The sequence below is a fragment of the Triturus cristatus genome, chromosome 3_1, assembly GCF_964204655.1.
Source record: "Triturus cristatus chromosome 3_1, aTriCri1.1, whole genome shotgun sequence".
NCBI lineage: Eukaryota > Metazoa > Chordata > Amphibia > Caudata > Salamandridae > Triturus > Triturus cristatus.
The window spans coordinates 98,934,292-98,959,901 of NC_140583.1; the positions used below are offsets into that span (position 1 = coordinate 98,934,292).

General features: G+C 45.4%; 1 protein-coding gene across 2 annotated transcripts in view; it reads right to left on the minus strand.

The window, feature by feature from the left end:
* Positions 1–25,610, minus strand: part of IFTAP (intraflagellar transport associated protein) — a 224,812-nt gene that overhangs the window by 15,399 nt on the left and 183,803 nt on the right. Inside the window, exons 7-8 of one of the 2 annotated variants that reach the window (XR_014978711.1) lie at positions 3,642–3,858; positions 1,459–1,549 (exon numbers count right to left, since the gene is read on the minus strand). Coding sequence is in view for 1 of the 2 variants with exons in the window: in XM_085643471.1 (XP_085499597.1) it covers positions 3,730–3,858 (129 nt within the window). In the remaining variant the exon portion in view is untranslated. Of the gene's footprint in view, positions 1–1,458; positions 1,550–1,572; positions 3,859–25,610 lie in introns of those variants that run through there. The other variant, XM_085643471.1, reaches the window with a different exon arrangement.

Consider the following 25,610-nt stretch of genomic DNA (forward strand, 5'->3'; position numbering starts at 1 on the left):
AGATGTCTACAACGAAGGAGAAGACTGTAAGTAGAAAGAGAGGAATAAATAATTAAATCATCTGAAAAAGATACATCTGTGAAGCTTACCAGAGGGTGCAGAAAGAGAGGGCATTCATCTCTTGTAATCAAGCAATGAAGGAAGCATTGCTTTTACAGTTAGAGACAAAATTAGAGTTAGATGGCACACATGTAGCTATCTTTGCAGAAGGTTTACAGAGTTGCTGCCCCACAGGGGAACTTATCCTATGAAAACTTAATGAGAGTGGTAAATTGTCAGAAAAAAAGTGATTTTCAGACTCCTAGAAGAGCTACATGATGTAAGGATGCCTTAAAGGCTCAGCTCTTGCTATAGTTTACCACAACAGAACACAGAGGCAGGCACTTTAAAACAATTATTGACTCAGCAGAGAGCAAAGACATTTGAAGTATGCACAAGCCTCACCCATGCCTTGCATAATATTTTGTCAAGCTCAGACTAACCATGACTGAATACAGTACCCACCCAAGATTCAAGAAAAGACCTCTGGTGTAGTCTGAAGTAGGCATACCGTGCAGAATATACAAGACGAAAGAATAAGTCCACTAAATGTAATGGCTCAAATCTTCCTTTCAACGTCAACCATGGTAATAGGGAACTTCAAAGAACCGAAACAGCATGTGCCGGGGGCAGGAGACCCAAAGGTGAGAGTGGTAATTGCCGACAAACAGAAGATAAAGATTACTGATGGTACAAACATCTAAGATCCATTATCACAGGAGGAGTTTAGAAACAGGACACTGGTCAGGAGGAGACAAAGTAGGTCCAGATATGTTTTGAAGATGTGATTTTTACATTTTAGAAAATGACTATGCAATCATAGGCTGTAGAAAGAGAATCTTTAAAAAGGTTTACAGAAATGTATAGATCTCTGTAAAAGAACTCAGCCCCTATGTTAGTAACTGACCCATTTCTGTGCTCCTCCTTGCTTCCCTAAAGATACAAACACAACACCAAGATAAGGTCCCTGACTTAAACATGAACCGTAACTTAACCTGACAATAGGGTTATCTTACTTTGAGATAAATTTAGTAAGAAAGTTCCCCTCAAGGTTTAATGTTGAACCTTCATGAAGTTTGTACATGAACACCACGATAAAGGATAAAGACGGCCCACTCAACAGGCTGAAGACTGCCTATAAAGCAACAGAGCTCTTTCGACCGCATTTACATAGTCATGTCTCCAGACAAAAAAACAATCATCTCTACACACACTGCAAACATCTTATGATTCCCTCGTATCCGTTTTCCTTATGATAAATGTGATGTACTACTGTTATCATAATCATTTCCTTTTGATGAATTTATTTTCTAACATTTCTAGGTTTTCCTAACCACTTCGAATATTGTATTTTCCCCTACACCGCCCTATGATGCATATTTGTAAACATGTTGCATAATCTAGTCTAAATTATTTTACCTTTTTATCTTTTGAGTCTTTGCAGCTGAGACGTTCTGGTGCTCATGTGCAACACTCCGATACCTTCGGGTTGAGTTTGCTCTATATAAAACTGAAAAGAAAAAAGAAGAATGCTAAAAATAGAAAAACAGACTTTAATAGTGTTGTATTTAAAACTTGGCCCAATCACTTTTTCAGGGAAGCATTGCTTTTGGTCAGCTACCGAGACACTGAATTTTGTAGCCCGAGTTCTCCCTTTCGTTGTGATGATAGGATTTCTGGTTCCTTACCCACCTTCACCCTTTGCCCACCTTGACACAGCTACCTTCTAGTTGAAGATCCACAATAACTAACCTAACACCGCGTTGGTATTGACGGGCCATTGGATGGAGCGGGCCCTAGTACACTGAATAAGGGACTGTGTAAGATTTATTCGGTCCCGCACATCAACTCAGATCTTTTGAGGGTCCTGAGGATGGTGCCCAGAGGTTCTATACCATTAAGAAACATTGTGCACCAATCTTGATACTGTTTGGACTCTTCAGACTGAAACATAGAATACTAAGGCCCTGCATACCAAGCTGTACACTCAGACAGTACATTGGGTCTCTGTGGACAGATCTGCCGTTACACTCTAGTCTATGACTCATGGCGTTGCCACAGGAAACGCTTCAGCTTGAGGACCACATCTCAACACAAAGTCACAGCGCACTTCTGTAAGGAGCTTCCACATGGGCAGATCTATGGAGTACTATCATGTTATGCTGACATGCACAACACAACGCGAACTGGAATAGTAACGCCCCTCCAATGTTCATTAGTAAGTGGATGAATTCTGGGACCCCTTGTATGGTGATGAAGACTTTGATAAAGGACTGCACCGTCACAGATGGATGGCAGAAACATGATTACAAGTAATGTATACATAGTATGATTTATTGAGACTAAGCACAACACCTGGGGACATATTTAGAGTGATGAAATGCACATGTGTAATTCCTCTTTATTCTTGTAAAACGGCTGAACCCATGAGATTCCGAGATGCACCTTACCTTAAGTTTATGAGAAAACCTCCTTCTGATAAAGCATCCTGTATGAATTCCACTTGAAGATTTGTCGAAATGACTCAAAGTGATTAAGACACTGGAAACTTCCGACCATGGACTTTTCTCCTAGGCTTCTTCATAGGAACCGACTATGAGTCGACTGTAACATTGACCCTAGAGCGATACTGGCCAGAATGATTCAATGTAGCCTTGTGTTCCTGTCCCAAATATAACTAGTTGTGGGAGCACCAGGCCCAGATGTTCTGTGTGAGGACATGAACCCCATAAGACCACCAGTGGCTGAGACAGAGAGCAGTCCCTCTGCCTCAACAGAGTAGAGTATGAAACGCTCCACCTTGTAACTCCTCATCCTGCCCTAGACACGCCGCCTGCCCAGTGACCTGCTGTGGCCCCTGCTTAGAGCCGGAGGCAAATGTGAGCAGAACAGTTCTCAGGATCTGGAAAACCTGCAGTGTTTGCCCCAGCAGTTCTGTGACACCACAAGTGTAATCCCCATCCACTAAATCTAATAATTACTAAAAACTAGGGGGGGGAATACCAGACAGAATCGGCAAGTCTGACCGAGTATCCTCCCACAGTATCTGAGCATCTTGGGATTGACACTTTAGGAGGCTCCGTCCAGAAGTAACGGCACTGCATATTCACTGCGCTGCCCTACTGTGCTATCCACTTACAAAGGGCATCAAACATTGTCACAACGTGTCATGGAAGAGAGTAGGTGAATATTTTAAGAAGCAAAAAGGGAGCTACTGGAAGGAAGGCAAGGTTTGTCAGTGTAAATGAGCAGGTTTTTTTATAATGCTTGAAGGTAGCCCGTTTCTTGGAGGACCCAAATATCACCCGTACGTTCTCTAAGGAGTGATTGTTCAAGAGGGGAATTTGGGTGTAAAGGCAGGTCTTCTAATTACAGAGATGGCAACTTCGCCCCCAGACCACCTGCCCAGTTAGGACCGACAGAAAGTTTTCTTTCGATGTGGAGCTTCCACCTAGATCTAACAATGCTTATTCAAGCTAATTTTGATTCACCGCAGGAATATTGGTGTCTGAGCCACCATCTATATCTGCACAATGGTCCAGTACCCAGAAGCGCCAAGAAGCACCAAAAGATAACTAGTCCACGGTGGTCTTTTATTATACCTTCAGAAACATGTGATTAGTTTGTTTTGTAAGTATTATCATCAGTAGTCTTTGAAAGATGAGAGCTTGCATCTCATTGGTTGTTCAGTCAATCCGAAGCCATGCGTGCTTCCGCCATTGCTTTCATTTCCTCTTTGGTATACTTGGGGGTTAGTGCTACGCTGTCATAGTCGAAGTTCTGGTCCAGGGAGAAGGGCTCCACGTCATCTCTCGTGATCTAGAAACAGAGAAAGGACAAATTTGAGCACAAAAAGACTGAAGGCATTCACCGGTACTCCAGATACGAATAACAGAAAAGGATAATGCAAGTCTCAGAGGTACCCAGATTCTGTAACGTTTGCCAGAAGATGCTGTCTCCGCCCTAGTGCAGTGAGGACATGAATCAATTTGGCGAACAGTCGAACAATAACTTTAGCTTTCTAATGAGAACGGTGCCAACTGACACCTATCAGTAACTAATGAGATTAGGCATTTTATTGTTTGCAGGTTACAAAGGTGAATGCCCAGGATACACCTGCCATTTCCGATTTAACCAGCTGATGAAATTGCAGTTAATAACTGCACTTTCAAAATTGCTTTATTAACCTTCTTGCTTCTCAAATTTGCTTGAAAATGCACCATTTACTCACTCTTTTATTCAAAATTTTCTCGGGGTAAGAACCCCCCGAAACCACCTTAAGATGTTCGGGCTCGCTCGTTCGCTCACCACGGTGCACTCGGCAGAAAGTGTACGCCTCACCACTTTCAAATGTCACCAGCCACCACTGCCTGCGATCTATTTTGTGTTACGCCTGACCCGTTTCGTGTTACGCGTTATTCATGTCTTTCCACCCAACATTTCAAAGCATGTCACAAAGTGCTCTGAGGGACTGGGCGGGTTTGGGCTGCTTTCAGAGTGGTGCTCTTTAAAGTAAATAGAACAGGCCGCTGATTATAAATATAAATAAGGTGTGGGCGGCCTTATCAAGAGTAGGCACAGACAGAAATATTTTGCATTACAGGTAGCAAGAGACCAATAATTTATGAAGAGTCTGCGGGAGCATGATGGTGCGACCTTGAATTAAAAAGAATAAAATGAACCCTGTCTTGAAGTTGAAGGAGGCCGAGAGCGATAACAGATATGCGGGGTCTCCTGTGTGTTGCCTGCCCAGGTTAAGTGTTCTGGTGCATGGGGTGTTGTAGGTGTGTAGAATGTTCCTCTTCCCTGATCACACTACTTTATGTTGGAAGGGTCTGAGAGCAACTGGAGGCTGAGCTAGAAACATCAAGATCTCCTGGTGGAGTTAAGTGCTGCCTGAGTACTTGACCTGATATCTAACCTGTAACTACAAATAAATTCACTCTGTGTTGAAACTGAATGAGTGATGTAGGCTTCTTTCTACCAATGCAACACTAACCCAGCACCCTCTCTTCAACAGTGACAGGGCACCTGGGAAGATGTCGGCTGCAACACTCCTCCTTGGCTGGCAAACATTTGCACACCATGGAATCCCAGGGCTGGGTGTCCCATCTGCAAATGCATGCAGAGTCAAGTGCAAGCTGTCACCCGTCACAAACTTGCTCATCTTCACAAAATGCGGTTAAAGAAGCTATGGACAACTGACAACAGTCACTGTACTGGTGGTAATAACGAAAAGAACACCGGGGCAGGTGCCAGCAACCCGCTCTCCTTGATCTGCTCAATTTTGTAGCCCAATAAGGAGCAGTTCAGGTGGCAGCTTTCAGTACAAGTGCCTTGAGACCCTTACGGGTGAGTAGTTGCGCTTTACAATCCTTTGATTGATTGTGCCTTCAGTGGGTGACAGCTTTCTCTTCATGATTTTGGCTAGGGCCTCAAGTCAGGTGTTATCTGTGCCAAGACTCATTCACCCTTAAAACTCTGAGAGTAAAGGATGCCTGGTACTGGTCACCCACAACACTGGTCTCAGTAGCGAATAAGGTATTAGAGTAGATTTCTTTGTCCTATCCTCCTTGTCCTACGCCGTTTGGCTGCCCTAAAGACCCTGGGACAAGTGATAGGATAAAAAAAAAACTTGGTATAAATAAATGAAAACGATTGCGCAATATGCAAACGAATAGCTGTGAAATTACTGTTGAGTAATTTTGTGATGCGTGCCTTGGTGCGCCCATGTCCACGCCATCTGTAGCGGCAGCACAAGACACTCCTCAAAGGCTAGGAAATCAGAGTGTATTTGTGCATTAAAATCTGCATGGTCCAGTCAATCCGGGGCCTTAACACTTCTAGACAAGAATGAAAGTGACTCATCTTTATCAAAAGTAGTGAGTTCATGTACAATGAGGAGTGATGAACATAGAGGCAATCCCACTCTTAATTTGCAGGAAGACTTACGGTGCACATGATCACTAAGGGGAAAGAAGGTCTAAATCAGGAAGGTTTACATGTATTTTTGAAAAACCATTAGGGATTTTATTTAATATGGAACTTCCAGCAGCATGCCCAGTGAGGGCAGGACGGTTAACCAAAAAATAGGTCAATTATATACTTTTTATTGAGATTAAGAAAAGTGGCGACCACATTGTTATTTTTCTTCGATATTATTTGTACACAATCTTGAATGATTAAAGCTGTATAATAATGTCTAATGTGAATTGTGTGTTAAATAGATGTTTTCATTGACAACTGTTTCTAGTAAACAGGATGGGTATTGATGACAATATTGCATCACAAATAGGGTAGTTTTTAGGGTTTCTGTTTATAAAGTGTCTGCAATTACGCACCAGTGGGGTAGATGAACTGAAAAAATATCACGTGAAAGTAGTATAGCGAATAACATGTAATTTCTTTGACAAAGACACTGGGTGCGTAAAATGGCAGAATCTGCTACAGAGTCATCATAACCATGCTTAGCCGCTGTTACTGATATTTGTACCGAAATAAAGTAAATATTGATATTTGTGCAGCACCCCCTATTCAAGATGTTTACATTTCTGACTGTGGCGTGCGTGCTCTGTCTTTGCACTTTGTTATTTTCTTGAATATTATATTAAGATTCCTTTAAGCTACAAATGGGATAAAGTACCCTCTCACATACATTATAAGGGTATTGCAAGTCATCAAGGAGTTCCATACCATAAACAGGAACGAGGGGAGTTCCTTTCCAAGGTCATGGAATTTCAAAGCTACTTGCAATATCCTTATAATCTACGCCAGGAGATACTTTATTCCTTATTAATCATGGTCACACCATCACTTTTCCCTCAAGCTTCTTATACGCATATCCTTGGTGGTTTGCTCTTTCACATGGTAGAGGACGTTTGCAGACAAACAAATAAAAGTACAATATGTAGTGTATGATCAAACACACCAACAAGTAGTTAGATATTTGTTGCAAAAAGATATTAGAATCACTTTATTACAAATCAGATTTAAAAAACTTGGGTGAACCAAAAAAGCACTGCTATGTTAGGATGAGAACCCTCACTCAGCCTAGGGTGGCACGCTTCATCATAGGGTCCCCTCTTCACACTGGGGCCACAAGGTATCCAGTGTGGGCTACGACTCTCACACAGGAGAGGAGCAGGGGTGTTCTACAGCGCGATATATACTACTTCCTATGCGGGGGAGAGAGGGGCAGAGTGCAAAGGAAAATTGGAAAAGTGAATAAAACTATCTGCTGGTGGGCGAAAAGTCTTTATTCTGGTGCCCCCAGTGGATAGGATTAAAAGTAGCGAGGTGAAATACGGATATCAATATTACCCTATAGTATGGTCAACATGTTTCTGCCATGTGAGACTAAAAATGTTCCAGACATTCCTAAGGATCAAAATATATGCGTCACTCTGCTGTGTATAGTGTATAGAATAAGTAACACAAAAAAAGAGCTATACAGTCAGCTCAAAGGCTGTTCTTGTGGCACCATCGTCTGGTAGGGTCCACGCTGAAAGAGGCACAGCAAATTTAGCAGGCATATTTATTCTTATCAAATTAAATATTCAAATATAAGACACCAGTGTCCATCACCAATACTTCAAACTACGTGTAAGGTGGATCTGTGCTCTCAGTGAGCATGTAAAGACCGCCTTACCATCAGTATATATGTAAGGATCCGCTCAACCATCATGAGTCCATTCACAGCGTGTAGAGCTATACGTGTGTATACAGAACAAGTAAATAATTTTAAAAGGACTCCAAAGATAAAGATATACATGAGAGGTATAGCCACACCCTACACTAAAACGTATTAGTATATATTATATTACATATATATATATATATATATATATATATATATATATATATATATATATATATATATATATATGTGATATTTACATTCAGAAGCGTGGTGTGGCGATGGGGGCATGCTTCTCTCCCAGCTATGCATGTTTACATGTGGGCTGGTGGGAGGAGCATGTCCTCAGACTAGCACACCATGATATTTACAAAGAGCATGTGGTACTTTGGATGCGATTTATTGACGATGTTTTTATCTTATGGTGTGGTGATTTTGCCAGTGCGACTAATTTTGTCACTGCACTCAACACTAATCAGCAAAATCTTAGATTCACCTCTTCCATCAGTGAGTGTGAAGCTGTTTTTTTAGATGTTAAAGTATTTGTACATCAGAATCATTTGGCCACTAAACTTTATCGAAAAAGCACTGCTGGAAATAATACTCTTCATACCAGCAGTGCGCATCCTAAACATGTTATCGATAATATTCCGTTTGGAGAATTGTTGAGGCTCAAACGGATTTGTAGTGAAGCTGATGATCTTAAAATTTGTACAACTGAAGCTCTGGAAAGATTTAGGCAAAGAGGCTATAGAGAGTCCATTTTGAGGGATGCAGTTCTTAAAATGGAAGCCAGAACCCGTGAGTCATTATTATTAACAACACCTAACTCTTCTGTTGATAATGACTCTACAAATAGTAACCAGACCCCCAGGCTCATCATAGCGTATAGTAAACAGGCGAGACAAATCAGGTCCATTGTTCAAGAACGATGGCCGATATTAAAAACTGATTTGATCTTAAAACCCAGATTACCGGATGGGCCAATAATTACATACAGGAGGGGACCCTCTTTAAGGACCCAAGTTTGCCATGAGTTTCCCGAGCTCAGAAAACAAGAAGAGTGGTTGAAATCCCGGCCGGGATTTAAGCGCTGCTCTACATGTAGAGCGTGCAAATTTGGCAAAAACACCAACCAATATTGCACACCTTTTAGCCCAGACCCATTTAATATACGTGGATCTTTTACATGTAAAACTGAATTCGCTATCTATGTACTAACTTGTACCTGTGATATTAGATATGTCGGGAGTACCCGGCAACCAGTACACGTTAGGATTCTTCAGCATTTACGTGCCATTGTAAACAATGATGCAGCGTATCCGGTGGCGAGGCATTTTAAGGCTTGTCACAATAACAATCTACAATGCCTTAATTATTTTGTAATTGCCTCAGTTCCTAAAATCAAGAGAGGGGGTGACCGTGACAAAATGCTTAGAAGATTAGAATCTGAATACATTTTAAAACTAGACAGCAGATTCCCCAATGGGCTTAATGCAATTGAGGATCTACATGTATTTCTTTAACTTTGCATTTTGTATTGTATAAGGATAGATTTCTATTGAGTGTATTGCCCTGCCTGCTTCCGGGCATATATATCATGAATTTCCAGTTTTGATCCCATTTTCTTTTTACACTCACAATTTTATTTTTCCTAATGTGTTTAATTACATGATTTAGGAATATATAAATGCGTTTTTTCACTTCATTTATTAGACATAGACTCTTTGATATGTCTGTTTGAACCATACAATTAATAATAGTGAATTCACTTGCAATGCTTTATAACATCTTTTCATATCTCAACTCTCAGGTGCTTAACAATACAATATGGTCATCATTTTGATTATGCTAACTGCATTATATGCGTTTAGATATTTTTTGTATTTTTATCTCCATAGTTTTGTACTTGTATCCAAAAAACATATTGAATTATTGACAATTTTTGCATTATTTGCACAATTCTTTGTGTTTACATTATTGCGTAATTTGCACATTATTTGTATATATATTGAATTTTAATCTAAAATATTTGCACTTTATTGCGTAATTTGCACGGTCAATCAAGTTTGGATATTATTGAATCAATGAATATGGAGTTTTATGTATTTTATACTAAATAATGATCCTGAGTTTGTTTGGATTTTAACCTGTTATTCAATTGCACAGCATATTCAATGTGGTCCAAAATGTATTGTTTGGAAAACAGACTTTCGAGGTTGGAGTAGTGTGTCTTCACTTTCTAAATGTCACATGGTGCAAAAAAACGGTGAAAAAAATGCAGCCAATTGAAAGTCTTGTTGTATAAAATGGGCTCATTTTATTTAACTGATTGTGAGCAAGGGCGGATGCCCGAAACGCGTCAGATATTTGTGAAGACTCGGCTTTAAAATAAACTAACAACTATTGTGCCTGACTTTGGATCTGCGTGGTTTCTGCTTTCCGTGGACACGGATTTTTTGGAGACTGCAAACATGGGATATATATATATATATATATATATATATATATATATATATATATATATATATATATTCACTTAAAAAACCATAGGTTTCACACATGTTATAGTTAGGTGGACATTTCACTCGTAAAAGACCAATGAAATTCCCCCGTTATAGTTAGTTCAGATAACTATAACTTGCGCGCCCGCAATCCACTGCTCATGACGTCACATATGACATCACTCATGGCATGGTCAGTGGCATCACTCATGACATCACTGATTACATCATCCTTTTGATAGAGTGGCGGTCGCGCGAGTTATAGTTATCTGAACTAACTATAACGGGGAAATTTCATTGGTTTTTTACGAGTGAAATATCCACCTAACTATAACATGTGTGAAACCTATGGTTTTTTAAGTGAATTTGCAAGGTTTTTTAAATGCTAATTCCTAACTATAACGTGTGTGAAACGTATGGTTTTTTCAGTGAATTTGTACGTTTTTTTAAATGCTAAGTTATGTATTTATTATTATATTTTTTATATATTTATTTTACAATAAACGACGTATTAAACATTTTCTTTTTTTTAATGGTTTTTCACTGTGCGCGCTCCCCGCGATTTAAAAAAAAAAAAATTTAAATGTTTTTTTCTGCCTTCGGGGTCCTTCAGGGATCCCCTGACAAAGGCTAGGGGGTCAGGAACTCTCTACCCTGCCCCCTTTTCACGTTCGCCACCTCCCTTTTTCACTCGCACTCAAAACAAACAAAATGGCGGCCGACACTTCCTGATTTCGACCGATTCGAACGTTGACTGACATGTAACCACCAATCAGAATTACGCTCGCGCACGTTAGGGTGCGCACACCGTGCGCGGCTATAGATATTTATGTACTTTAACTGCAATTTTCTCAGGAACTACTGAACAGATTGACTCCATATATGCAAAAGGCACATCCCTGACCTGAGGACTGCCTCTTTGCCAAATTTCAAGTAATTCTGTTCAGCCGTTCGGGCTGTACCTTCGACTAAAGGTCCTATGGGAAAATGCATGGGGAAAACACGTTTTGGGACCCCCCTTTTTTCTCGGCCCCCGCTTGACGAATACCCCCCGAGACTTTCAGGGTAGGAGCTGAGCGGAGCGCCCCATTAGTTTTGAAAAATTTGCGAGTATTCGTCAACCGGCGCCAAAGTTATTCAAAATAGAATTTTGAGATTTCCTATGGAAGCACGGTCCTAACTATAACTATCTACTGGCAACCGGCAGTAGATAATATATATATATATATATAGTGTGACCATGTAGAGAGTGGAAAAATGCTGAAATATTCTCTTTCCTATAATTCCCAAAAGTGCAATAAATAAACATGTTGCCATAAATACCTTTTTGCTGATTGCTTTTCATCTAGAAGACCAGAAAGGAAGAAGGAAAAAATCAGGTTTCGTTTTTGCCGTTAAGAACGGCAGCGGCAATTATGCTCTGTGACCTGCCGTTCACTCTCACTGCTGGCAGCAGGAATCGTGACCTCAGAGGTTAACTGCAATAGGTTATTACACTTGGGCATCTATGCTGTTTCTTTATTACAGACGCTAAAGACACTCAAAGTAGCCTATAATAAAACAATTAAAGACAGACGTTGGTACATAGACTGCCGGATACCATGTGGTATATCTGTCATCACGAAGGTCTGAGATACGCATAAACACAGGAAAGAGCTGCCAGAAAGATTTCATTTTACAGAAAGCATTCAATATATGCTGCAACATGCAATGGACTGACAGCTCGTCCTTTCTGTTAGGATTATCCTTAATCAGTTTAAAGGTTCAGTAGCAGTAAGAGAGGACTCTTTTACTGGTCCGCCTGCTAATACATCAAGATCGATAGATGACATCCATAATTTCACCTCTAGAGGATGATTTTAAACGCGTACTGACATTTACAGAACGCAAATCGTGTGACAATTCTCATCATTTATAGTTTTTATATGCAAATTACTGAATAGAGATATCTTTTTTTCTACATCTCCGTGCTGTGGTCACTCTTTAACAAAGCTTCTGAGCACAACATTTGGTGGTGGTACTCCTGAGGAAGGCAGTGGTCTGCCGAAACGCGCGTAGAGCTATTTTGGAAACCACCTTCTGAATAATAACAATGTGTTCATTGAATTATTGTACTACATCAATTGCAATATATTTTTTACAATAATTATCAAGTCCTTATAAACTATTTTTGTATTTTTCTACTTTCCAGTGTCACTACTGTTTATTCTTGATATATGTCAAGATCTGTATTAATGTTTGAAGTTGCCCTAGATTAATTACATTAAACATGAGACTCTGGCCTGGTTGCAGCCCTCTGGACTTACACTGGCCACCAGTACCACATTTGTACTGGTGGTTGCCAGTGCCCATCAGTGGAATCTAGTTCTTGGGTTCATGAATCTAACAATTGAAGGTTTCTTTTAGTTCACTTTGAGCAGCTAAAAGCGCTCCTGCAAATGGGCTGGAATAAACTACTGTTAATGTTTTGCACAGTGTTGTGTTAAAACACAACGAGTGACATTTTTCACAATGTGATCAGATCATTCAACCTTAAGGGATAACCATGGATGCTCTAGTAGTAGCGTGCAGATCTGAATAAAAGACCATCAAGAGAATTATTCCGCTAAATGGCTGAGAGAAAAATCATACAGGGTCTGGCTCTTTGAAATATATTTCCTTTCAGGGGCATAGAAAAACAGTTCCATGCTGGCTCCTTGAAGGGACATAGGAACAGTTCCATGCTGGCTCCTTGAAGGGACATAGGAACAGTTCCATGCTGGCTCCTTGAAGGGACATAGGAACACTTCCATGCTGGCTCCCTGAAGGGACATAGGAACACTTCCATGCTGGCTCCCTGAAGGGACATAGGAACACTTCCATGCTGGCTCCTCGAAGGGACATAGGAACAGTTCCATGCTGGCTCCCTGAAGGGACATAGGAACACTTCCATGCTGGCTCCTTGAAGGGACACAGGAACACTTCCATGCTGGCTCCTTGAAGGGACACAGGAACAGTTCCATGCTGGCTCCTTGAAGGGACATAGGAACACTTCCATGCTGGCTCCTTGAAGGGACATAGGAACAGTTCCATGCTGGCTCCCTGAAGGGACATAGGAACACTTCCATGCTGACTCCTTGAAGGGACATAGTACCACTTCCATGCTGGCTCCTTGAAGGGACATAGGAACATTTCCATGCTGGCTCCCTGAAGGGACATAGGAACACTTCCATGCTGACTCCCTGAAGGGACATAGGAACACTTCCATGCTGGCTCCTCAAAGGGACATAGGAACAGTACCATGCTGGCTCCCTGAAGGGACATAGGAACACTTCCATGCTGGCTCCCTGAAGAGACATAGGAACACTTCCACGCTGGCTCCCTGAAGGGACATAGGAACAGTTCCATGCTGGCTCCTTGAAGGGACATAGGAACAGCTCCATGCTGGCTCCTTGAAGGGACATCGGAACAGCTCCATGCTGGATCCCTGAAGGGACATAGGAACACTTCCATGCTGGATCCCTGAAGGGACATAGGAACACTTCCATGCTGGCTCCTTGAAGGGACAGAGGAACACTTCCATGCTGACTCCTTGAAGGGACATAGGAACAGTTCCATGCTGGCTCCTTGAAGGAACATAGGAACAGTTCCATGCTGGCTCCTTGAAGGGACATAGGAACACTTCCATGCTGGCTCCTTGAAGGGACATAGGAACACTTCCATGCTGGCTCATTGAAGGGACATAGGAACACTTCCATGCTGGCTCCTTGAAGGTGTAGTGAAGGCAGCGATTTAGATGCATACATTGATATGTTAGCATAAGCGCGTTAGATGTCAGAAAAGCCATCTTGCCACTTTTGCTGCTTTTGCACATGACACTGCAGAGACATGTTATTATTTGAAAACTGCTTGCTTGCCTTTTCTTCACATGAAAACTGTCTGTTGTTCACATCCCTAGACGTGCACTGCGACCTTGGTCTGAACATTGAGTGCAAAACACTTTGAGCCGACAGACAATGTATGTTTTTGAGTTCAGGTTGATCGGCCCACTCTCTAGCCATAATACGCACACAGCTGCAAATACCTGGGTGTCGAGAGCCTTTAATATTACTGTTTGCATGCGTTAGAAACACATTCTGGAGAAGAACATTTCCAGGCGCAGAGCAAAGCTGATCCTGTGATGTGATTCACCTAAGCTGATCTTTACGGTATGGGGTTCCCCATTCAAGCCTAGAGACCTTCTATTAGTATAATAATACTAGCTCACTAGCGAATGGAAGGTGGCTGTATTCCACTGTCATTTGTAATATGATTTCTCCCTTCATTTTCTATGGTATTGTAACAATGCTGATGGTTTTAATTTTAATCATTTGTCTGCTTATGTTAGCCAAAGTACTGCATCTTAGGACACGTAGTTTATAAAATAAACCTTTTAAACGTTACCGTGTCTCTGATTACTCTTGTTGTGGACTGATATGAGAATAATAACAAACAGGTATTTCTGATTTCCACCATTCCTGAGAGTACTCTAAGTCGCTTGTTCTGGGTTGCCTATACATTGGGACCTCCGAGAGAATACGGATAACGAATGGGACACTGATGCTGGTCGGATAGGGGTTCTGGGTACTGAGGTGAGTTTTTGGTACACCGCAATTCACTGAGGTCCTGGTTTCCTGCACCTAGTTCTGTGCATGAGCAGAATCCCAGCAACAAAGGGACATAGAAAAACAGTTCCATGCTGGCTCCTTGAAGGGACATAGGAACAGTTCCATGCTGGCTCCCTGAAGGGACATAGGAACAGTTCCATGCTGGCTCCTTGAAGGGACATAGGAACAGTTCCATGCTGGATCCCTGAAGGGACATAGGAACAGTTCCATGCTGGCTCCTTGAAGGGACATAGGAACAGTTCCATGCTGGCTCCCTGAAGGGACATAGGAACACTTCCATGCTGGCTCCTTGAAGGGACATAGGAACAGTTCCATGCTGCCTCCCTGAAGGGACATAGTAACACTTCCATGCTGGCTCCTTGAAGGGACATAGGAACAGTTCCATGCTGGCTCCTTGAAGGGACATAGGAACAGTTCCATGCTGGCTCCTTGAAGGGACACAGGAACAGTTCCATGCTGGCTCCTTGAAGGGACATAGGAACAGTTCCATGCTGACTCCCTGAAGAGACATAGGAACACTTCCATGCTGGCTCCTTGAAGGGACATAGGAACAGTTCCATGCTGGCTCCCTGAAGGGACATAGGAACACTTCCATGCTGGCTCCTTGAAGGGACATAGGAACACTTCCATGCTCCAGTAAGGAGCCGGTGCAGTGTGGACTTTTTCTTTGCCTACTTAAAAGTGCAAACCACACCGGGCTCCTTGCTGGGGCACAGGCACACAGCAAGGACACACACGGGAAGTCCGAAAAAAAAAAAAACACAGAGGCTTCAGCCACGACTGGGGGGACTTTGCTGCTAATTCCTGGTGCCCTGCCTCACTTTCACTGCTGCTGTCGCTGCGTGTCTCTCCCGCTACTGCCGCCACTGCATCTTGCGGGTAACAGCGAGGGGAGACTACAACTCCCAGGCGCCTGAGCGCCCGTTGACGCCAGCCACGCGCCCGGAGGCGCATAAAAGATAGCGGCTTCCTCGGGGGAGCGGGAAGTCCGAAAAAAAAACAAACACAGAGGCTTCAGCCACGACTGGGGGGACTTTGCTGCTAATTCCTGGTGCCCTGCCTCACTTTCACTGCTGCTGTCGCTACGTGTCTCTCCCGCTACTGCCGCCACTGCATCTTGCGGGTAACAGCGAGGGGAGACTACAACTCCCAGGCGCCTGAGCGCCCGTTGACACCAGCCACGCGCCCGGAGGCGCACAAAAGATCGCAGCTTCCTCCGCGTCGCGGGACGCGCGCGGGCGGTGCCGGGCGAAGCCCGGGCAAAGGGCGGGCCGTTGTGTGGCCGTTAGGGGGCCGGAAGAGGCCAGGTCGGGCCACCCCCCTAAGCCACGAGGACTCATTCTATGCGGCAAGTAACTTTAGTGTGACATTGTGTACCTCACTGTGGTCTTAGTAAGTCTGGATATTTACGTTAAGTCTGTCGCTATTAGAGTGCTGTGGAGTTTACTCTGTGTGAGAGGGATATCAGTTAGATATCACTCTCAATATATCTATATCTGTATCTGCCCAGCACGTCGCGTCCTAATAACGAAATACATGTTACCACTCAAGGAACGATTGATAATTATCTGGTAAAGAGAGTAAGCCAGATTAATTATGACCGGCGTGCTTCGCTAGGGAGAGAGAGCCCAGCATCGGCCCTGGTGGAGTTGCCCTTATCTATATTAGATACCGAGTGTGAGGCCTCATTGATTAATATACCAACTGTAAAGTTACTGACACCAACGGTGGTGAATGTTGAGGTACACTCAGAACAACACAATAGGGTAAGTAAGGTAACTGAGGTAATTGAGGAAACACCATTGGTCGCAAGGCCGGTGCGAAACTGCAGGAAAGCGCCGCCCAAACGAGGGGTAAAACACAACAAAAAAAGATGTGAGTTGGATCAGCCTATTTGTACTGGCCCTAACCCGAACCCTTTCGTCTTTATGGGAAAAGCTGACAGCGGTCTGAATATGAATTGTGAACAGTTTGCCGTTCTTATTAAAAATATGGGGTTAAAACTAGAGGAGAGGTTAGTGGAGATGATTAGACCTCTGACTACCATGATAGACACCCTGACAACGGAGATGGCTAGACTTGGTGGCCTTTTATCTACACACATGGCAGTGGTCACAAGCGAAAGAGCTAGGGATAAGGATATGGTAGAAGGGCTGAGAGTTTAGACGAGTGGTAAAGTCTATCAGAACACCTGTAATATAGGCAACACCACTGAAGGAGTCACCTCAGTAAATAAGATACTAACTATCCCTGACACCTTGGTAATACCCGCTCCGCCGGCCCAACATAATATAGCCTCAAGTTTAGCCCCAAGGGACAGATCAGAACATAGACCTCCTAGGATCAGTCGTTATCTTAGTCTGCCACCGGACTGTGCACCGTATGTGATAGTCCTAACTAATGTTCTATCCTGCAGCTCCTTTCCTGCTTCATCATATGGTGAATCATATGATTCTCTTAAAAACAAGACAGTGGCATGGCTTAACAAAAACTGTGGCTTCCCAATTCCATACCATGATCAGATATTGGGCGTGAGGAGGGTGGAATGGGTAGGCCCGTCTATAAAGCAAGGAAATGGGGACTGTATTGTTGTGAACTTTAAACATCCCCAACATGTGGCGACTGTACTGCTAAGAGCATCTGCACTTATATATAACGAGAAGAGTATTTGTGTTCGCCCACTAGGGTACTTTTATACGCATTTGTGTAAATACTCACCACAGCAAATGTTAATTAATCCTGTGGTTGAATCCCAGATTCCGTTGACCAATACCCAATTCACATACAACACTGTAAAATCATATGGGTTTGGTAATGCTGCTAAGAGTAAGAATGGGGCTAATTGTGTTGGCCACTACCACCATGGGGCTAATGTTATCACACAGAATAGGTATGAAGTGCTATCCGGCCTAGAGAAGTGTGATTGACTTAAAGCACCTAGGGCTCAGGTTATTGAATCTATAGGCGACTCAGCACCCGCCACAAACTTACAGGCTAAAGCACTGTCCAGAAACGTTGTCTCGTGGAATATCGCGGGACTGGCTGCTAAGATGGCGGATGTTAACTGGGTTAATTATGGTAAACAATTTAAGATAATTTGCCTACAAGAGACCTGGTCGGTAGAGTGTGACCTTTTCTTAGAAGGATATAAGGCTTATTATGTGCCAGCAACACCATCATTCAGAGGCAGAGCAAAGGGGGGCTTGGTGATATTTGTCTCTATTGCACTTCTGTGCAATAGTCGTAGAATTGTTACACATCATTGTGGTATAATGGGGCTTGTTTTAACTGGTGAAAACTGCTCGGCGGGTTTGGTGAATTTTTATAACACCCCAAATGCTAGCTCAACGACTAGTTCAATAACTGCACTACACGTTTTTATTAATACCGCCATGAAGGACTTCATTCACAATCTTATGATCATGAGTGATTCTAATGTGCACCCGTGTGGTGATCCTCTGAAGAAATGTTTAACGGATTTGCACTGTGAACGCTTGGGTGGTTTACATCTGGAACATACGGTAGAGGGGGAACTTTGTAATGATTTACTGAACAATGTAGATCTTGTTTTGGCAATGACACTTAGGGATCCTTCAAAATGCTTTGATATCCCTACTTTTAAAGGGCATGGCAGGGGTACCTTTATTGATCATATGCTCTTGTCAGTACCTATGCAAACATTCCTGGATTCGTTTAAAATAGTGCATAGTGAATTCAGTGACCACAACCCCCTGATAATTCGCCTTAAGGGCCCTTGGATTGACTCGGAAAAAAAGAACTATAGTTCAGGTAGGCTGGATACAATGGACGGGAGGAGGTGACTCAAGTTTTCAATGGTCATACAAGATCGACTATATAAAAATATTATAGATAAATGTACTGAGGAAATAAAGATCTGCTCACTCAAGGGGGGGAGACCCAAGGCTGATTCTTCATGCATATCATAATTTGACGGAGAAGGTGTCTAAGATGTTATTGGTCCCCGTTAACAATAGGGAGAAAGGTGGCCCAAGATGGTTTAACCATGACAGCTCCAAAGCCGCTCGCAATCTTAGGAGCGCCTTGGCAGTTAAACCGAGAAACCAGGAGAATGTTAAACTATGCAGGAAAGAATACAAATCTGTTATTGCATCCCATAAAGAGACCTTAAGAAATGAGGCTTGGAACGAGATTTTAGACCCCGCCACCCTACAAAGCAGCTCCAGATTCTGGCCGTTAGTTAAAAAAACATTTTTGGTAGAAGACCCTGGCGATGGTTTAGTTTGCTGCATAACCAAAGAGGAGTGGGAACATCACATCAAACAATTGTATTATTCAGCGCTCCCAGTAAAAACTAATTTAAAATCGAGTGTAAGGGGAGATACTATAATGTTTGATAGAAGTGAGGTCATGGAGGCCATAGAGGGATTGACAGCTAGGAAAGCCCCAGGTCCTGACGGGATTCCTCCAGATCTGTATAAATCTGACCCGAGTTTCTGGGGCCAAATCCTAGCTGTAGTTTTTAATGCAGTCGCTAAACTGGGTTGTCCTTTGGCATGGGGGCTATCAACGATTGTTCCTGTGTTCAAGAAAGGTGACAAGGGCAGCCCTCTCTGCTATCGACCAATCTCACTGATCAATCAATCAATCAATCAATCAATGACACCTGTAGAGCGCGCTACATACCCGTAGGGTCTCAAGGCGCTGGGGGGGGGGGAGGGGGGGGGGGGGGGGTGCCGCTACTGCTCGAACAGCCAGGTCTTCAGCTTCTTCCTGAAGGAGAGGTGGTCTTGGGTCAGGCGCAGGTCGGTCGGGAGGGAGTTCCAGGTCTTGGCGGCCAGGTAGGAGAAGGACCTTCCTCCTGTGGTCGCTCTTCGGATGCGGGGGACGGCGGCGAGGGCGTGGTTGGCTGATCGGAGGTGGCGTTTGGGAGCGTAGAAGTTGATCCGGCTGTTGAGGTAGCTCGGGCCTTGGTCGTGTAGGGCTTTGTGTGCGTGGGTGAGGAGGCGGAAGGTGATTCTTTTGTTGACGGGGAGCCAGTGGAGGTCTCTCAGATGTCCGGAGATGTGGCTGGTTCGTGGGATGTCGAGGATGAGTCTGGCTGAGGCGTTCTGGATCCGCTGGAGTCTCTTCTGGAGCTTGGCGGTGGTACCGGCGTAGAGGGCGTTGCCGTAGTCCAGTCGGCTGGTGACGAGGGCCTGGGTGACTGTCTTCCTGGTCTCGGTGGGGATCCACCAGAAGATCTTCCGTAGCATGCGTAGGATGTTGAAGCACGCCGAGGAGACATTGTTGACTTGCCTGGTCATGGAGAGGGAGGAGTCCAGGATGAAGCCCAGGTTGCGTGCATGGTCTGTCGGTTTGGGTGCGGTGCCCAGGGCGGGAGGCCACCAGGAGTCGTCCCAGGCGGAGGGTGAAGAGCCGAGGATGAGGACCTCCGTCTTGTCAGAGTTCAGTTTCAGGCGGCTGGTCGTCATCCACTCGGCTACCTCTTTCATCCCTTCGTGCAGGTTGGCTCTGGCGGAGGCGGGGTCGTTGGTCAGGGAGAGGATCAGCTGGGTGTCGTCGGCGTAGGAGATTATGCTGAGGTTGTGTTTGCGTGCGATGGCCGCGAGGGGGCTCATGTAGACGTTGAAGAGGGTGGGGCTCAGAGATGATCCTTGCGGGACGCCGCAGATGACTTCGGAGGCCTCTGACTTGTACGGTGGTAGGCGGACTCTCTGTGTTCTTCCGTCGAGGAAGGAGATGATCCATTCCAGCGCCTTGTCCTGGATTCCGATGTTGCTGAGGCGCTGTACTAGGGTGCGGTGGCAGACAGTGTCGAATGCCGCGGAGAGGTCTAGGAGGATGAGGGCCGCTGTTTCTCCATTGTCCATCAGGGCTCGGATGTCATCGGTGGCGGCGATAAGGGCGGTCTCGGTGCTGTGATTGGCTCGGAAGCCGGACTGTGAGGGGTCGAGGGATCCATTCGTCTCGAGGAAGGCGGCCATCTGCTTGTTGACGGTCTTCTCGATGACTTTGGCTGGAAACGGGAGGAGCGAGATGGGGCGGTAGTTCTTGAGTTCGGTGGGGTCCGCTGTTGGTTTCTTGAGTAGAGCGCTGAGTTCGGCGTGCTTCCAGCTCTCAGGGAAGGTGGCGGTGTCGAAGGATGTGTTGATGATGTCTTGCAGGTGGGGTGCGATGACCGCGTCGGCCTTGTTGAAGACGTGGTGAGGGCAGGGGTCGGTCGGTGATCCGGAGTGGATGGAGTTCATCGTGCGGATGGTGTCTTCAGTGCTGATCGGGGTCCAGGCGTGGAGGGTGGTGGTGGGGGGTGGTTGTTCGGTCATGGTGTGCGTTGGTTGGTTGTTGAAGCTGTTGTGTATGTCCGCCATCTTGTTGTGGAAGTATGAAGCGAGGGAGTTGCAGAGGTCTTGCGATGGGGTGATGTCGTTGTTTCCTGCGCTGGGGTTGGAGAGCTCTTTCACGATGTTGAAGAGTTCCTTGCAGTTGTGTGCGTTGTTGTCCAACCTGTCCTTGAAAGCTGTTTTCTTGGCGGCGCGGATCAGCTGGTGGTGCTTCCGGGTGGCAAGCTTGAAGGAGGTCCTGTTGTCCGGTGTAGGTTCCCTTCTCCAGACTTTCTCGAGGGCTCGGCAGTTCTTCTTGGAGCTCTTAAGTTCGTCGGTGAACCACGGGGCTTTCTTGCTGCCGGGTCTGCTGGGCGGGGTCCTCAGCGGGGCGAGCTCGTCCGCGCAGATGCTGATCCACTTCGTGAGGTTGACGGTGGCCTGGCTGGGGTTCGCTGAGCTGGCAGGAGGGTGCTGGCTCAGGGAGGTGGCGAGCTGGTCTGCTGTGATCTTGTTCCAGCTTCTGCGGGCGGCTTGTTGCTGGTGGTGGTGGGTCGTCGTTCTCTTGAAGGTGAAGTGGACGCAGCTGTGGTCCGTCCATTGAAGCTCTGTGGCGTGGCTGAAGTCGATGTCTGTGCTGGAAGAGAAGACTGCGTCGAGTGTGTGTCCGGCGAGGTGGGTGGGGGTGGACACCAGTTGCTTGAGTCCAAGATTGGCGAGGTTGTCGAGCAGGGTGCTGGTGTTGCGGTCGTTGTTGTTCTCCAGGTGGAAGTTGAGGTCCCCCAGGAGGATGTAGTCAGCGGAGGGGAGGGCATGCGGGCTGACGAAGTCGGCGATGTCCTCGCTGAATTGTGTGCGTGGTCCCGGAGGTCGGTAGATCAGGGTGCCTCTGAGGGTGGTGTTCGGGTTGGTGTGGATCTGGAAATGCAGGTGTTCGGCGCTGGTCAGGGTGTTGTCGGTGCTGGTCGTGAGACGGATGGTGTTCCTGTGGATGATGGCGATGCCTCCTCCCATCTGGTTGGCGTTGCGGTCCCTCCGGACGATCTTGTAGCCCTCTGGGATAGCGATGGCGATGTCAAGAGCTGAAGAGGCGTTCATCCAGGTCTCCGTGAGGAAGGCAACGTCAGGGGCTGTGGCGTCTAGAAGGTTCCAGAGTTCGATGGCGTGTCTGTGGACGGAGCGGGTGTTGAGCAGGATGCACTTGAGGTGGGTGCTGCTGGTGTTCGGCTTGGCGGGTGCTGGTGCGAGGCAGGTCCGGATGCAGGTGAATTTGCAGGCGTGGCAGCTGAAAGGTCCGTGGGTGCGTCGTGGAGTGGCTTGGTGGCATTCTGGGAGTCAGCCGGTGTTGAGTGTGATGAGGGTGGCGGAGGAGTACGACAGGCGGGTCGCTCGGGGTCTTCGTGGGCCAGGGGTCCTGGCGCTGGTCGCGATCCGGTCGCGGACGGGCGCAGACGGGCTTACCTTTGGCGCGCCTTCGGCGCACAATCGGCGCGCCCGCTGCGCGTGACCGCTGCGCGTGACCGCTGCGCGTGACCGCTGCGCGTTCGCACGGTCGCCATTTAAGGCGAAGTGCGCGGGTGGGCGGAGCAGCTGGGAGGCGGGAGCGGGGAGGGTACAGAAGAGAAAAAGGGGCGGGGAAAGCGGCGGTGGCGGGAAGGGAGAGCGGAGGGCGGCGAGGTAGGCGGACAAACAGGAAGGAAACGTAAACACTGGCACAACGGACTTAATAAAAATACAGGCACAAATGGGGGGCAAAAACAGGGCAAAAACAACAGCTAAGCAGCAGAATCAGGAAGCCGGCAGTCGATCACGGACCACGCCGGGGGGGCGTGGTCAGCGGCAGCGAGGAGAAGCGGCAGGGCAGAGGGGCACACGCAGCAGCTGGTGGCCGTGCGGCGCGGGGGTGTCCCACAAGTGGGTCACACTCACCTGCGTCGCACGGTCGCCATTTAAGGCCAAGTGCGCGGGTGGGCGGAGCAGCTGGGAGGCGGGAGCGGGGAGGGTACAGAAGAGAAAAAGGGGCGGGGAAAGCGGCGGTGGCGGGAAGGGAGAGCGGAGGGCGGCGAGGTAGGCGGACAAACAGGAAGGAAACGTAAACACTGGCACAACGGACTTAATAAAAATACAGGCACAAATGGGGGGCAAAAACAGGGCAAAAACAACAGCTAAGCAGCAGAATCAGGAAGCCGGCAGTCGATCACGGACCACGCCGGGGGGGCGTGGTCAGCGGCAGCGAGGAGAAGCGGCAGGGCAGAGGGGCACACGCAGCAGCTGGTGGCCGTGCGGCGCGGGGGTGTCCCCGACTCCATGGTTAAAGTCATGGGGAGAGTTCTGTTACAGAGATTGTTATGCTGGACGGATGATAATGACATTATGTCAATCTCCCAATACGGTTTCTGCAGTGGCCGTTCTACCATAACCCAGTGCCTCAACCTCTTTTTGGTCCTGAGCAAATATACGGTGGTTCAGAAGGGGACTATCCACCTCGCCTTCATGGATCTGTCATCAGCCTTTGACTGTGTTAACATGGGAAGGCTGTGGCAGACCATGAGGGATAAGGGGGTGGATAGGGGGATTGTAGATTTTCTGATGGATCTGCATAGTAATACCAGCGCAAATGTTAGGTATTCTGCTAATGGGGACACCACTGGAAATTTTGACATTAAGAAGGGATGTATTCTTGCCCCTTTTCTTTTTAATTTTTATATTAATGATTTAGATGCTGTCCTGCAGGAGGTACAGGCTGACTGCCCTAGAGTTGGCAGGCGGAGTATTCCAGTTCTTTTATATGCAGATGATGCGGTTTTAATCTCCAGAACGGAGAAGGGACTTCAGGCTCTCCTAAACGCTTTTAACAATTTTATGTTTGTGAGGGACTTAATGGTTAATAACGGAAAATCATATATCATGCATGTTGGCTGCCAACCAAAAAAAAAGTTTGTTTTTAAATTAGAGGACGCCTTAATCCCCACTTCTCAATCATTCACGTATCTTGGTGTTTTATTTGACTCCAAGCTTACCTGGGGTCCCCATTTGGCTAAAAAAAAGGGGGAAATGTTAAGGGCAAATGCCTCTATTTTTAACCTCGCAACAAAACTGGGGAAGAAGCCAATCAATGCAATGATTAAACTTTATAATGCTAAGACAGTAGCTAGCGCTGTCTACGGCAGCGAACTATGGGGCTATGTAAAGGGAGACCACTTACAGGTTGTGGAAAATAATTTTTTTAAACGTCTACTATGTGTTCCCAGTAGTACACCGAATATGGCAGTTCATGAAGAACTGGGGACAAAATACTTATGTGATATATTTGCCCTAAGGCCACTCCTCTGTTGGGTAAAGATGTGGTTAAATAAAGATACACCGCTTACCCACCTAATTGTGAAAGATCTTGTATCCCAGGACAATTCAATGCGCGTCCCCTGGTTGAAATATTTGAAATCTTGTTTCTTCAGGCTGGGACGTCTGAATCTATTTGAAAACCCAGACATGATTGTAAAGGGGGATGTGGTAGCAATCAAACAAGCTTTTCTTTTGGCTAGGGTGACCCAAAGAGAAGGGGTGGAGCTTATGAAACCTAGCATTAGAAAATATGTGATCCTTAAAACCTGTGACACAATGGAGCCATATCTAACGGGTAGTTTCACTTCGCATGAAAAATTTCTACTGACAAGGTTTAGGTTCAATATTTTTCACCACCTTTTAATCAGACCAAAGCTAGACAATTTTAATAAAACTGCGGCTCCCTGTGGCTGCGACGGAATGTCTCCACAGGACATGCTGCATTTTATTTTTTTATGTACATTTTATGAATATCCACGTAGACGTTACCTGGTTGGCCTGTTTAAAAAACTTAATTTTAATCAAATTAGACCAGCCCTTGTGTATCTTCAGCTCCTGTATAGTGATAGTGTCTTACATGTAGTATAATTTTTAAAATTAACTGTTAAAATGAGGAACTGCCTGGATCAATGATGCTGCAATGTCTACCTTATGATTAGTGCATTTACTGGAATACTTTTAAATATTTACCAAACCTGATAATATTTGTACTTTATATTTATTTTTAATTTTGACATCTGCCTCATGTACCATGGATGTATTTAACTATGATTAATGATTAATATTTTATGTGTTGTATATGTGTACTTTTATGGTGTGAAAAAACACCGAAATAAAGTTTGGATTGACACACACTGGAGTGTTTCTTGGATTAAAAAACAGACTCCAAAGAGTGTCCAGCTCCTCCACGGCATAAAGACGTGTGGGGTTGAACACAGATAATCAGCCGCCGCTGGCGGTACAGCAAGCTCACCTCCAACAATATCTGCCATTAGCAGGGCAGTGAAGGCGCTAGCAGGTACCCAAGCACCGGCAGGTGTCTGGTACCAGCAGTGAAGGAAAGAACTTGGGCCTCGACACCTATTTTGTATTACAAATAAATCACTGTGAGGACACCGCAGTAAAATAAACCTCGCCTTTT